Source organism: Podarcis melisellensis (assembly GCF_964234715.1).
Source record: "Podarcis melisellensis genome assembly, chromosome: 7".
Classification (NCBI taxonomy): Eukaryota; Metazoa; Chordata; class Lepidosauria; order Squamata; family Lacertidae; genus Podarcis; species Podarcis melisellensis.
The window spans coordinates 66,788,892-66,803,634 of NC_138539.1; the positions used below are offsets into that span (position 1 = coordinate 66,788,892).

Consider the following 14,743-nt stretch of genomic DNA (forward strand, 5'->3'; position numbering starts at 1 on the left):
GGTGCAAATTACTTGCCTTGCCCCGGGTGCTGACAACCCACACTACGCCACTGAGGGATGGCACTCTCCCCGAAGAGCCCTTTTGGGCCTATGGAAAGACCTGATCCCTGTCCTGCTTGTCTTTTCCCATCTGGCCTGGGAGGGTAGGACCCTGATAATAATAATAATAATAATAATAATAATAATAATAATAATAATAATAATATATTTATACCCCGCCCATCTGGCTGGGCTTCCCCAGCCACTCTGGGCGGCTTCCAACAAAATATTAAAATACAGTAATGCACCAAACATTAAAAGCTTCCCTAAACCAGGGAACTGACTCCAACTACAAAAGCTGAGGTTGCTAAGGAGCCAAATGCCTTGGCTGTTTCTTACTGCAGATCCAAGACATTGAGCCTGAGCTTCCACAGCCACTGCCCTCCATGAACCACCACTGGCAGCAACAGCAGCAGAAATGTTCTATGCTTATGATAACATTTTATTCTCTTGCTTACCATGCTGTTTAAAATGTGCATTTTATATCTGACTTCCTTTAGTAATGTTTTCTTTTGAAATGTTTTAGATCATTTTTGGGGGTAACTTTGCAGTGTTAAATGTGCATTCCATAGCTGACTTCCTTTGCAATGTTTTATTCTGAAATCTTAAAGATAATATTTTAGTTTCCTGCTAATTATGTTGCTTTGAATATATACTTTATATTAGACTTTCTTCGGTAATGTTTTATTCTGAATTGTTTTCTTTGATGTCTTAATGTCTTGTAAACTGCTTTGAGGTTTTTTCTTAAAAATATAAAGCAGTATAGAAATGAAAATAATAATAATAACAATAATTAAGCATCTTTACATTTAGCTATGATTTGGCATGGCATTACATGTGAATAAGGACACTGGTTGTCATATTGGAAACTTCACTGGAAAGTGCACAGAGCACAATTGAAAATTGCAGTTACTGTTTAGGGTCTGTGCAAAGCAAATTTTAGGTAAAGGTAAAGGGACCCCTGACCATTAGGTCCAGGCGTGGCAGACTCTGGGGTTGCAGCGCTCATCTCGCTTTATTGGCCGAGGGAGCTGGCGTACAGCTTCCGGGTCATGTGGCCAGCATGACTAAGCTGCTACTGGTGAACCAGAGCAGCACACGGAAACACCATTTACCTTACTGCTGGAGCGGTACCTATTTATCTACTTGCACTTTGATGTGCTTTCGAACTGCTAGGTTGGCAGGAGCAGGGACCGAGCAACAGGAGCTCACCCCATCACGGGGATTCGAACCGCCGACCTTCTGATCGGCAAGTCCTAGGCTCTGTGGTTTAACCCACAGCGCCACCTGCATCCCTTAAGCAAATTTGAATCCTGGATAAATCCACTCTTGCACGAATCTTGTTTAATTATATTTGGAAAATAAAATATTAATCAATGAAATTAGCCTTTGGCCCATCCATTTTCATGTTGTGTAAATCTTGTTGAGGATAACATTTGATAAAGCCTTCAGGGTCTGAGGAACTTAAGCCTGCTCCCAATTAAGCCAAAATGAATGTCAACTTAAGTCCTACAAATAATACACAACTTTTCTTTAAACAATTGCAACCCTCTGTGGTCCCATCATTGTTGGTCTTGTTATGAGCTTTTTTCTATGCTTGAGCCGCCTTCTAATTCCTTGATCCAACACAGATTCAATTCCTGGAATAGCCAGGCTAGCTTGCTGGTGAGGTAACGGCCCTCTAAATTTGGGCCATTAAGGTAACAAAGGAAGTGGCTCATCGTAAAGACACCACAGTCTCCCTGACCCTTATTCCAAAGAAACACGAAACCTGGTTAACTGCCTGAAGCCCCCCAGCATCTTACAACTTCTTGGAGTTTGGGGTGGCAAGCAACAGTATATTTTTGCATTTACCATCTTGCGGCTGCTTCAGTTGCTTCTTACAAACGACATCAGCCAATCTGTTCCCAGGAATTTTTTCCTCAGTTCCTAGAGCTGTGCAGCTAAGGAAAGGAAGGAAAGAATATATTAACCCCTGGAATATACATCTAGGGTAAACAGAAACAGAGAATCATAGAACTGCAGACTTGGAAGAGACCGAGGGGGTAATCCATTCCAACCCTCTGCAATGCAGGAATATTTTGGCCAATGTAAGGCTTGAAACCACGACCCTGAAATTATGATTGGAGAGGATGTCAGGAAACAGGGAATTATGTTCACATGTGGTGGGGCGGGGGTATAAATATGTACAATTTTTTTTGGCAAAGGGTGTTTAAGGAGATAACAGAAATCACTGGGTTAAAGCTGACCAAAAGTCCAGAGGTAGAATTATTACCAAATTACGATAGGATGGAAGGTTTGCAGGCTACGAAGGGCTTGCTCACAAATTTATTGACAGCTGCACAAATTATTATCGCTAGGAAGTGGAAGGGCCAAGCAGAATATAAAATGGAAGAATGGTATAAAGAGGTGTGGGATATAGCTATTAATGATAAATTAACATGTGCCATTAAGGTAAGATGGGGAATATGCAGGAGGAATGGTTTTGAGGAGATATGGAGGGTGCTTGTAGAATTTATACTGTTAAAATGGAAAGGGGTCAGACCATCGCAAGAGGTGTTGAAATTTTGGGAGGTTGGATAGTTACAATGGAATGGTCTCGGTGGTGGGGTGCACATTTTCATTCTTATTCATTTATTATTATTACTTTGCCAAAACAAAATAAATAAATAAAAAAGAATGTATAAAATGTAAATATATGTAGAAAATATAAATAAAAGAATGGAAAAGAATAAATTGTGAGTCTCATGCTCATTTCATGAGATATTTGATATTTTTTAATTGATTTTTTTTTACTATTATTTTACTGCTATAGATTTGTGGCACTTACTTGGTCCATGTTTTGCATGCATCAGTTGCGGAAGAGACGTTAGAGAAGGATCCTCTTGGGCACGGCATGCACACTGTGTCCTTATTTTGTTGTACTGTGGGAAACATAACCAGTAAAAGCACCGAGAATAGAGCATCACTTCATACATGAAGACCTGTTGTTAACAATCCTATTTTGCAAATCTTAGGAGCAGGCATTTGGTGCAAGCCAACAATGAAAACCATTGACGAAAAGGCTGAGGGACGGTGGGCTGCTTCCCACATGCTGCAGGAGCAAACCAACTTTTAGAAAATATAAATAAAAGCCAAGCTGTGCCCTTCTGTGGTAGCAGGACCAGAAACAGAAGCTTCAGCAAAACCTCTGGTTCTGCACAACGGGATTTGCTGTGCTTGAATGCTTCATTATGGGATTGCAGCTATGATAGACAAATGCAGTGGATTTTGAAGGCTTTTAAGCATCCACATATGTGTGTATGGAAACACACAAACCCTATTCACAATACACATAGCAGAGGGACAGAGGGACGTTTTGCCTGGTGGCCCAGATCGTTAAATCCCGCACCAAATTTGATGCGGGATTTATTTCATGCCAAAGGTAAAGGTAAAGGGACCCCTGACCATTAGGTCCAGTCGTGGCCGACTCTGGGGTTGTGGTGCTCATCTCGCTTTATTGGCTAAGGTGAGCCGGAGTACAGCTTCCGGGTCATGTGACTAAGCCGCTTCTGGCGAACCAGAGCAGCGCATGGAAACGCCGCTTACCTTCCCGCCAGAGCGGTACCTATTTATCTACTTGCACTGTGTGCTTTCAAACTGCTAAGTGGGCAGGAGCTGGGACTGAACAATGGGAGCCCACCCCACTGCGGGGATTTGAACCGCTGATCTTCTGATCGGCAAGCCCTAGGCTCTGTGGTTTAACCCACAGCACCACCTGCATCCCATCTCATGCCAAACACCCCCCCCAATCAAACAGGATTTACTTCCTCACACACCAGCTGATGGGCAGGGGCGGGTCTGTTCCTGCTTTCTGCAGAGTTTGGGTGTGTGAGGCAGCTTCCCTGTGGGAAATTCTCTAGTGCTGCCCCTGAACCAAGCAGGACTGAACTCCCCACGCATCCGCTGATGGACAGGAGGAGGTTCAATATTTCTCTCTGCAAGGATTCATGCTCCGTAGGGAAAGCAGACCTCTACCTGCCCCACAAATTAAATCACTTGTGGTGTCAGTGGAAAGGCAGGCAAGCGTGGTTTGGTGGAAACGGGCCGGTAGGCCAAATTTGGCCCTCGAGCCGGAGGTGCCACACTAAGGTTACCAGACATCCCTGTTTCCTGGGGACAGTCCCCGGATTTACAAATCAGTCCCCATGCAAAATCCATTGAAGATGAAAAGTGTCCCCGAAAAAAATCTGGTAACCTTATGCCACCCTCTTGACATGGCGTAAAGTATGAGGCAGGTGCCTCCCCATACAGTGGTACCTCAGGTTACAGATGCTTCAGGTTACATACGCTTCAGGTTACAGACTCCGCTAACCCAGAAATAATACCTCGGGTTAAGAACTTTGCTTCAGGATAAGAACAGAAATCGTGCTCCAGAGGTGCGGCGGTAGTAGGAGGCCCCATTAGCTAAAGTGGTGCTTCAGGTTAAGAACAGTTTCAGGTTAAGAACGGACCTCTGGAACGAATTAAGTTCTTAACCCGAGGTCCCACTGTATAGCGAATTTATTTATTCTTTTTAAAAAAGGAGGAGGAGAGATGATGTGAGCAATTCAGGTCTCCTCTTGGAGTGCTTTCCCACATGTCACCTGAAGCTGGGAGGGGATCAAGTGGATCACTAGCCCAGTGAGCATCTAAAACAAGCCACTGGCATTTGCAAAAGGCTCTGGGCACAAACTGGACCAAAAGTTCCCAGGGTGGCTTAGCGAAATCAGAAATCTTACTGGGATGCTTGACTCCAGAGCCAGGGGGACATTTCTTGTTTCTCCGGCAGCAGTCGCAGTCTTCATTCCAGTGGTAGCCTGCTATGCAGGCACACTGCCGTTGGTTTGTGCTGTTTCCCGGGTTCACTTCTATCAAAGCTCTTCCTTCGAACAGAACAAAGTGGGGAAGCAGATGGAGGTTAAAGTCGTGCCTTCACAGCTTCCTTCGGAGCCCTTAGCCTGACCTCGACCCCGAGAACCCCTTCCTGGTTGGCAAGAGTGGCTTACGCTGGACTGCAAATCACGCTCCCTTGTGACTCCTGGTGGGACGCAGAGAGGGTACAACTGCCTGTTGTGCCTGTGAGTAAGGAGCAGGGAAAACCCCAAGCTCTGAATCAGCAGAAGAGGAAAATACAGGGAAACAAGTACAAATGTCAGGGGAGGGGAGTTAGTGTGGGGTGAGGTGTGTGGATAATCAGAAGGATGGTTGTGGGAGTTTAGCAGAATGCAGTTTGTTCATGGTCGGTTGCATAAGGGAAGTCCCCCCAGAGTCCAAGTCCCAGTTAGGCACGCCATCTCTCGCTCTGTTGTGGGAGACTGTGGTGGTTGCCAATTAAGTTTCACAAGCAGGTTTAAAGGGGTGTTTGCATCCCTTCTCCACACACACACAACCACCCACCCACAGGTTATCTTGCTTTCTCTCTCTCTCAAGTCTCCCTCTACCCTTCCAAAAGTCAGTTCCCTCACAGATTTTAAAGGGCCTACATGGTTAAGCACTAATAATAATAATAATAATAATAATAATAATAATAATAATAATAATTTTTATTTATATCTCGCCCTCCCCAGCCGAAACCAGGCTCTGGGCGGCTAGCAACAATAAAATAGTACAACATTCTAAAATCATTCATTATAAAATTAATTCAAATCAAATTGATGGCAACCATTGGGCTAGAGATTCTGTGAAGATTGCCAAAGGAGGGAGTCAGGCTGTGCCCTGACCAAAGGCCTGGTGGAATATATCGTATTGGCCTGAATAATAATAATAATAATAATAATAATAATAATAATAATAATAATTTATTATTTATACCCCGCCCATCTGGCTGGGCCTCCCCAGCCACTCTGGGCGGCTTCCATAAAAACCAAAAACACAGTAAAATCACACGTTAAAAACTTCCCTGAACAGGGCTGCCTTAAGATGTCTTCTGAATGTCAGGTAGTTGTTTATTGCTTTGACATCTGCTGGAAGGGCGTTCCACAGGGCGGGCGCCACTACCGAGAAGGCCCTCTGCCTGGTTCCCTGTAGCTTTGCTTCTCGCAATGAGGGAACCGCCAGAAGGCCCTCGGCGCTGGACCTCAGCGTCCGGGCAGAATGATGGGGGTGGAGACGCTCCTTCAGGTATGCTGGACCGAGGCCGTTTAGGGCTTTAAAGGTCAGCACCAACACTTTGAATTGTGCCCGGAAACATACTGGGAGCCAATGTAGGTCTTTCAAGACCGGTGTTATATGGTCTCGGCGGCCGCTCCCAGTCACCAGTCTAGCTGCCGCATTCTGGATATAAGCCCCACTCCCCCCCCCCAATTTCGACCTTGAAAAGTTAAAGTTCGGCTTAAATTTGCAACCTTACAAAAATTGGCTTTTACGATATCACTGCTGAATCAGACATACGGTAAAACGGAACGGGTGTGAGTGCCTGATGAATTTTAAGGGTGTGGCTTATATTCGGGTATTGTCTTTTTTCTCTCCCCCCCCCCCGAATTTTAAAGGTGTGGCTTCTATTCAGGTTCAGATTATATTCAGGCCAATACGGTAAATAAACAAGGTGAGTCGTCTCTACAAGCTTTGGGTCTCTTTTCAGGACATGCTCAGAACCAGCTGAGTTGGTGGTCCTTGGGGAAAGGTGCCCTCACCAGGGCCCCTTCCTGGCTGGCCTCCCTTCCTTCTTCTCAGTATCACTGGTGCCCATTAATCTTAGGGAAGTAGGAAGTTGCCTTATGCTAAGTCAGACGATAGCACCAACAAGTTCAGTATTGAAAACACAGATTGGCAGCAACTCTCCTGGGTTTCAGGTTGGGGACATTCCCACTCCTACTTAGAGATTGCAGAGATCGGACCTAGAACCTTATGCGTGCAAATTACATGCTCTACCACTGAACTATGGGCCTTTCAGTTTACAATCTAGTACGGTACAGTATGCTTAACTGTACGGCAAGGTAAGTAGCACCTACAGTTAACAATCTAGTATTCTTCTCTTACTAATATGATAACACAAGTCAAGGACTCAGATCAGAGGCACAGCAATGGCTTAGCTACTTTCCCTTACCTCGGTCACATATTTTATGAAGCGAGCACTTTTCTTCTTCATTCCAGATGTCCATATACTCATTTGGGCCACAGGGCTGGCATATGGTCTCTGAAGTGCGAGTGCATTTGGCAGACATGTACTTTCCTTAACAGGGCAGGAGAAAAGGCTGGTTACACCTCAGGTTCTGCAATGCTGACAGGCTAGCACTAACAAAGGCTTTTAACTCTGGTGTGAGAATTATTTTCCTCTTTCAGGTTAAGGTATTGCTCATCAAAATACTGGAATGAGGGCTGTCAAAATCTATTTCGAAAGGACAGCTAAGTTCTACAGCCATGGTGACCCAGGTAGAACCTGCTGAATCAGGATTGGCAATTGACAGTATGGGGTCAATCATGAGTGGTCAACATGCACAAGTGGATTCTGCACGATCCACAGGGAGCCGTTTCCACAGAAGCAAATTTTTGTCGGTCACTTCTGAAGCTTACTGGCTTTGCGGATTCTATTATTATACAAATTCATAGACCGCTTCCCAGTGATAAGTCATCCAAGCTGTGTTTGATTTAAAAAAACAAAAACAAAGTAAAAACAGAAACACAAGCTCTAAAAACAATAGAATCAATTCAACAAGCTCTTTAAAAAATCCATACTCATCAGAATGTCATTTAAAAATAGCACTTGATAATGTAAACTGACATATATTGTTGACTCTTGGGCTCTGTTTTGATGTCCTGGCTACTGGGCCAGCCCTGCCGTTAGGTAGACAGCAGCAGCTAGCTCAGGCAACAGATGCTGGGGGAACGAGAGTCCTGGCATGGTGCCAGAGGACAAACTGCATGTGCCTGTCTTATGCTCTCTAATCTAGCCTGCTGTCCTCAGTGGTGACAGAGAATGCTAGCTAAAGCGTTGCCAGTGTTGAAGTATGATTTGATTGCCAGTCCAATAATGGACCAATCTCCACTGTTCAACCAGTTAATTTCAGCTCCCAGATATCAAGTTGCAACTTGTGGCTGAAATTTTTGGCCCTGGTCTCTGATGTTCAAAAAGAACATTCCACTAAGCTTAGCGCAAATCAAGATGATGGTTTTACAAAACGGAAAGACCTGGTTAGCTGTGGGGTCTTAGGCCTGTCATTTCCTGTGAACCACCCTGAGAGTATAGGGCAGTATAAAAACAAACAAACAAACAAACAAACAAACAAACAATAAACAATAAACAACAACAACAACAAATAAACTGGCACCTTCCAAAGTTTTCTTGCATGCAACATAAACCTCAAAACTAAAAGCACTGGGAGGGACATTTTATGTGAACAGGTGGCCATCTTGGTCGGACTGTGGGAAACTCGGCTCCAACTCTTCACCTCTTCCTTTCTCCATCCCTCCATTCCTTTCACATCACAACCCACCTCCCTCCTCTCCTATTGCTCAGCTTTCAACATCCCCTTTTCCCACCACCTTTTCCTTATATTACAAACCTACAAACCCCTCTGTTTCCTTTCTCTCCCTGCTCTCTATTTTGGCAAGGGAGGGAGTCTCTCAGTGCTACCATTCCTCTGAGAGATTTCTGCGCAGCTATGGGCACCTAAGGGAAAAATCCTGACACACGTATATGAGCCTGGCTTCATTCCACCCAAACAAAATTTCCGGGACAGGCATCAAAATGTAGTCTGTATTCAGTATCAAATGGGAGCACCCCTCAACAGAAACTAAAAAGGAGCATCTGACATGTTTTTCTTACACGAGTACTCAATTTGTTTCATGCGGGGGGGGGGGGACAGCTACCTTAATACTAAGTCAGATCATCAGTCAATGCAGCTCATATTCTACACTGACTAGCAGTGCCACACAAACACACACTGGGTTTCAGACAGGACAGGAGTCTTCTCCAGCTTCACCAGATTGAATCTGGGATCTTTTGCATGCAGAGCATGTGCTGAGAGATGGGCCCCTCCCCATTTCCTGGAAGAAGCACGTCCTAGGTATGCTTACCTGGCTCACATTTGGTGCAGCACCGTCCAGAATATTCATAATGCTGCTCGCTGCTACAGGGAGGGGTGATTTGTAAGGACAGCTGGAGAACGGGGAAAGAGAGAAATTAGGACACCGTCAGTTAAAGCCCTCATAGTTATGAAATATTTCAAGGCAATCCCAAAGCTTCGCATCCGATTGTGGATTCAGTTGGCTGGGGCTACGGTTATGATGTCTCACAGTGATTGCATCAGGCAGTAAGAGTTAACCTGCCTGAAAAGTTAAGGGGAGGAAATAACAGCTTAAAACAAGCAAATAAATGAATAAAACTTCATTAACATAGAAAATATATCTACAATGTGTTGTTGTTGTTGTTGTTGTTGTTTGTATGCCACCCATCCTCCATAGATCTCAGGGCAGTTCACAAGACCCATTGCTCATCTTCAGTCACTAAAACTGATACATAATTAAGGCCTCCTACTGCTATGCAGGGTGCCAACTTGAATAAAAGGGCTGGCACAGTGCAGCCACAGTGTCAGAGCCAAGTGTGCGGTGCTGGGAAGCCAGGAGAGTGAGGCAGTCCTACCCAGGCACCCCGCTGGCCACTACTGGTGAATTGTCAGGAGTCCAGGTTCCCAGCTTGATAACACAATAAGCGTAGCTAATTAAAAAGGTGGATTTATTGCAAAAACAAACAGATAGCTCTGGACAGCTCTAACAAAGCCTCTGGCACCATTACTCAAGATGACCCTTCTGAAGACTCCTTCCGGCGTCAACAGAAGATGTTGAACTTACAAACCTTACGTCTCTTGTTTTGCTTCCTATCTAGCAGCCCTCCCATTCGCCGACTCTTCGGACTTAGTTGATCAGCTCCCACCTCTTCCTTTTCTGAGAGGCTGTCTCTGAGTTCATTCACACCTGTTTGTGCTTCCGGTGAGCTTTGGCTGTGTTCTAGCCTGCTCTCTGCTACAGCCTTATCAGCCTGCCTGTCAAGGTCAGGAAGAGCCAAAGTCTGCACCTGCCGGCTCTCCCCTGCCTGACTAACATCAAAGCCTCTCTGTTCCTGGCTGCTTTCTGCAGTTGGCTGCAAACCTTTGCTGGGAGCTGGCTCATTCCTGACACCAATTTATTAAATTTGATAGCCGCTTTATTTTAGTCATACTGTAGCCCAATATCATGAAGTGTCAGTGGAATGTATTGTCATAAGTTTTTTGGAGGTGGGCAGAACCCCATAATATCTACATTCAGTGAGCAAACCCATAAATGCATGGAATGTGTATACCATCAATGTCCCCAGCTTAAGACGTTCTCCCCTTCCCCAGCTCATCAGGCTGAGTGGGAAGTCTGGGGCTGCATGTTAAAGGATGAAGAGGTGGCTTGGCCAATGGTATCGCAAGACCTGGAGCAGCACTAGTTGGGAAACGAGGGGAAACCCTTCTGCCGGGCAACAAGCCTAGAGGCTAGGGAGTTAACACTCCCCCACCCACCCACTGCTGCCTTCAGTTTTACAAACACACCCTGGTTGGCAGTGGTGGAGCCTGAGAGAATCACAGCCAGTCTGCCTTTGCTTGCAGAAGGGTCTTCGCTTGCAAGCAAGAGAGGAGAAGTTTCAGAGACATCCCATTTCACTCCAGGGACTTTTGATTCCACACCTGAAGGCAGCCCTGTTTAGGGAAGCTTTTAATGTTTGATGTATCACAGTATTTTAATATTTTTTTGGAAGCCGCCTGGGGAAGCCCAGCCAGATGGGCGGGGTATTAATAATAATAATAATAATTATTATTATTATTATTATTATTATTATTATTATTATTATTATTATCTGTTTTGTTGTGAGCTTCCCAAAAGACTCAACTGCTAGATATGAAATTAGCAACAACAACAACAACAACAAAATCCAGGTTCAGCTTTCTGATGGTGTGCAAGTTCCACACTGCAAGAAAGAAATAAAAGAAAAGAAAGATTGAAATTCCATGCATAACAAGATTGTCATCTCCTTTCTCTCACCACCGAAGCAAAATTACCTTCGCAAGTGTTGTTCCTAGGAGTAAAATAGCACAGATGTTCCCAGCTGTGCCAAACCAGAACTTAGGAGGCAGGGCGGTAGAGTACCCCCCTACACACACACCAAGAAAGGTTTCATTATAACATGTCAGAAACAAACTGCCTTCAAAAAATGGAGTAGCTCTGCTTTGAAACAGTCACTGGTGTTTTCGTGGCTTAGCAGTGCTACTTGGTTTCCACCCCCTGGTATGGGAAAATCAGCATTAACAAGCAGCAACAGGGAGATTGGGATGTATACAAGACATGCACACCATGTGGCTGCCCCCTTCAATGTCTAGGGACACTGCAAATATGTCATAAATTACTGGTGCAGACGTGCCCTTAATCCCATTGAATAAAACGGGGCTCCCTTTTGAGTAGACATGTGTAAGCTTGTCCTGTTGATCATGTGTTACTGTTAAATCAGGTTACACTTGAGATAATGTTATCTGTTATATCTAGAGATATTTATCTTAAGAGATAAATTTGGTTCCAAGTCCTATTCACCTGGGTCCCTTAAAACTAAGTATTCGTGTTTACCTATAGATATCACACCTATTTCCCTTTAAAATTCTGAGAAGGAAGCCATTGCAGCAAAACCTGCTCCTTAAAGACTGACAAATACCTTATGGTAAAACCTTTTGCGGACAAAGTCCATTTCATCAGATGCATCTGATGACGTGGACCCAACCCCATAAAAACTTCTACTGTAATAAAGTTTGTTAGCAAGTTTAAGGTGCCACAAGTTTTTCCTTGAAATTATAACCTCAGTGCAGGAGTCCAGCAGTGAACAGGGCACAGAGAGTGAGTTGTTGCCCATGCATAACTCAATGGAAATCTCATCATGTACTCAAGACATTGATCAGTGACCCCATTTACCAAGTGGTGACTTATCACTCTATGCATCTTTAAGCTGTTCATCTCTAGTTCCCGGACAGTACCAGGTTTATGTATAAGCTAAACAAGCTATAGCTTAGGGCCCCAAAAAAATTTAAAGGGAAAAAACAACTGGATGTACATTTCCAATATATAAGATAAAAAACAAATAAAATAAAACCTACATACAGCAACAGTGTTTTGTGTTGTGTAGGCTCCTATGATGTAAGTAATGGACCCTGCCTGCTAGCCTGCTCCCTAAAATTTGCTCATTTCTATATATAGCTTGCCTACATTCTGCATGGACTGGTTGCATGGCAGCATGCAGCTGCAGACTGCAGTGCAGCACAGTTGAATGTAGGTCAAGCTGTTGTACCTGTTATCTAATATTAAAGAGTGCTTGTAGACTGATGATCAGGCAGCATAGACTAAGGGTATGAGTCTTATGCCTACTGATTGATTTCATGTAATACATAATTTGTTTATTTTGATCCCATTACAGCATGGGTAGGCAAACTAAGGCCTGGGGGCCAGATCCGGCCCAATTGCCTTCTAAATCTGGCCCACGGACGGTCCAAGAATCAGCGTGTTTTTACATAAGTAGAATGTGTGCTTTTATTTAAAATGCATCTCTGGGTTATTTGTGGGGCATAGGAATTTGTTCATTTTTTCCCTTCAAAATATAGACCGCCCCCCCACATGGTCTGAGGGACAGTGGACCGGCCCCCTGCTGAAAAAGTTTGCTGATCCCTGCATTACGGCTTTAGATACTTATTAGGTCCATAAATTACCATGTAGCATATATTCAACACAGAAAACAGTGACAATTTGTTGTTGACAGAGGACAGCTGGACATATAAAGGACCCCATTACCTTCAGTAGCTTAGGGCCTCATCAAACCTAAATCCAGCCCTGTTCACGGACATGTAGTGAGAGGAGAATCGTTCCACATTTGAATCCCTGGATTTAGCACTGAGTTACAAAGTGTGTTGCGGCAATACAGAGGAGCCACTTATCAAGTAACCACTTCATAAATTATATGGACCCAAAGACTCGTCAGAAAGTACATACACAACATGATCATAAAGAGAGTTAGTTTCCTCCTTTTCGGCCTCCGCCTGCGGGTTCCTCTTTATGTGAGGCACTTTAATGGTGACTTAGATGGAGTTTGACAGGGGCAAAGTCCCCAGCTTTAAGGAACAGCATGCAAATTTACAAAAGCACACGGAGCCAAACTTGGAGAGAATAGCAGGAAACCTCTGCATTGTATCCGAAGGTACTTCCTCTTTTTTGAAAAAAAAGAGAAAGTAATAGTAACTCACAATACTCTAACCTTTATAACAGAAGGTTGTTTGTGGCCCTGTTTCAGTCACCCCTGCACTTTGAAGCACAGAGGTTGAGGACAATGGGAGTGCTTTGTTTAGTCCTATCATTCACCTCGCTGATAAGGAGCCAACAGTAAAGCAAGAAAAAGCCGATTCCTTCTTTGTACAGTTATGCACGTAAAAGAAAAGTAAACAGTCAGCACTTTCTTATATTGGCATGGTTCCCATCTAGACTCAGTGCTTTACAGTGCAATCCTGAGGTGCCTACTTAGAAGTAAGCCTCGCTGAGTTCAGTGCAACTTACAGTACAATCTTCTATGGGTGGTATTCAGGGCTTTTTTCAGCCGGAACTCACTGGTACTCAGTTCCAATGGCACCTCTCAGATGAGCGCCATTGTCATTACAGTGGTACCTTGGGTTACAGCCCCATTAGCTAAAGTGGTACCTCGGGTTAAGAACAGTTTCAGGTTAAGAACGGACCTCCAGAATGAATTAAGTTTTTAACCTGAGGTACCACTGTATAAGAGAAGAAGAATTGTTTGGACTTGTTATCGCACCTTTCACTCCCCTTAAGGAGTCTCAAAGCAGCTAACAATCTCCTTTCCCTTCCTCCCCCACAACAAACACTCTGTGAGGTGAGTGGGGCTGAGAGACTTCAGAGAAGTGTGACTAGCCCAAGGTCACCCAGCAGCTGCATGTGGAGGAGCGGGGACGCGAACCCGGTTCCCCAGATTGCGAGACTACCGCTCTTAACCACTACACCATGCTGGCAGAACAAGGGAGGTGTTCATGGTGAGTTCTGGCACCTCTTTTTCTAGAAAAAATAGCGCTGGTGGTATTCAGTTAGGTTTTACTCAGAGCAGACTTGCAGAAATGAAAGAACATGACTCAGTTCATCTTAGTCAATTTTTGCTTGCCTCAGTTTCTAACCCCCACATCTTAAATGTAGTTCTTCACATTTCCACATCGGGGAGGGTGATGGTTGAGGAGTGTTGTTTAGCCCCACGTATCCTTCAATGAGAGCTTCCTCAGGGTCCGATTCTATCCCCCATGCTGTTCAACATCCACAGGAAAACACTGAGTGACGTCACCTGGAGTACGTTGCTGTTAATATGCTGATGACACCTGGCTCTACTTCTCCTTTTCAACTGCAGCTGAGGCGGTGGATGTGCTGGCCAGATGTCTTGCCTTGGTAACGGACTGGATGAGAGCCAACCAACTGAAGCTAAATCCACATAAGGCTGAGGCCCTGTCAATGGGTGGTTCCCTAGACCAGATGGATGGGAGGTTGCCTGCTCTTGGTCTGAAGAAGCAGGTCCATAGCTTGAGGATACCTATGGATCCATTACTAATGCTTGAGGCTGAGGTGGTCTTTGTGGCTCGGAGTGCCTTCCCTCAGCTTTGGCTGGTGGCCCAGCTGTGCTCCTATCTCTACAGGGATAGTC

General features: G+C 44.6%; 1 protein-coding gene across 1 annotated transcript in view; it reads right to left on the reverse strand.

The window, feature by feature from the left end:
* The window catches only part of TNFRSF11A (TNF receptor superfamily member 11a), a 38,425-nt gene that overhangs the window by 12,830 nt on the left and 10,852 nt on the right, over nt 1-14,743 (reverse strand). The window contains exons 2-6 of the mRNA XM_081918213.1: nt 9,076-9,157; nt 7,106-7,231; nt 4,800-4,943; nt 2,870-2,963; nt 1,894-1,982 (exon numbers count right to left, since the gene is read on the reverse strand). Coding sequence (XP_081774339.1) covers nt 1,894-1,982; nt 2,870-2,963; nt 4,800-4,943; nt 7,106-7,231; nt 9,076-9,157 — 535 coding nt within the window. The remainder of the gene's footprint in view (nt 1-1,893; nt 1,983-2,869; nt 2,964-4,799; nt 4,944-7,105; nt 7,232-9,075; nt 9,158-14,743) is intronic.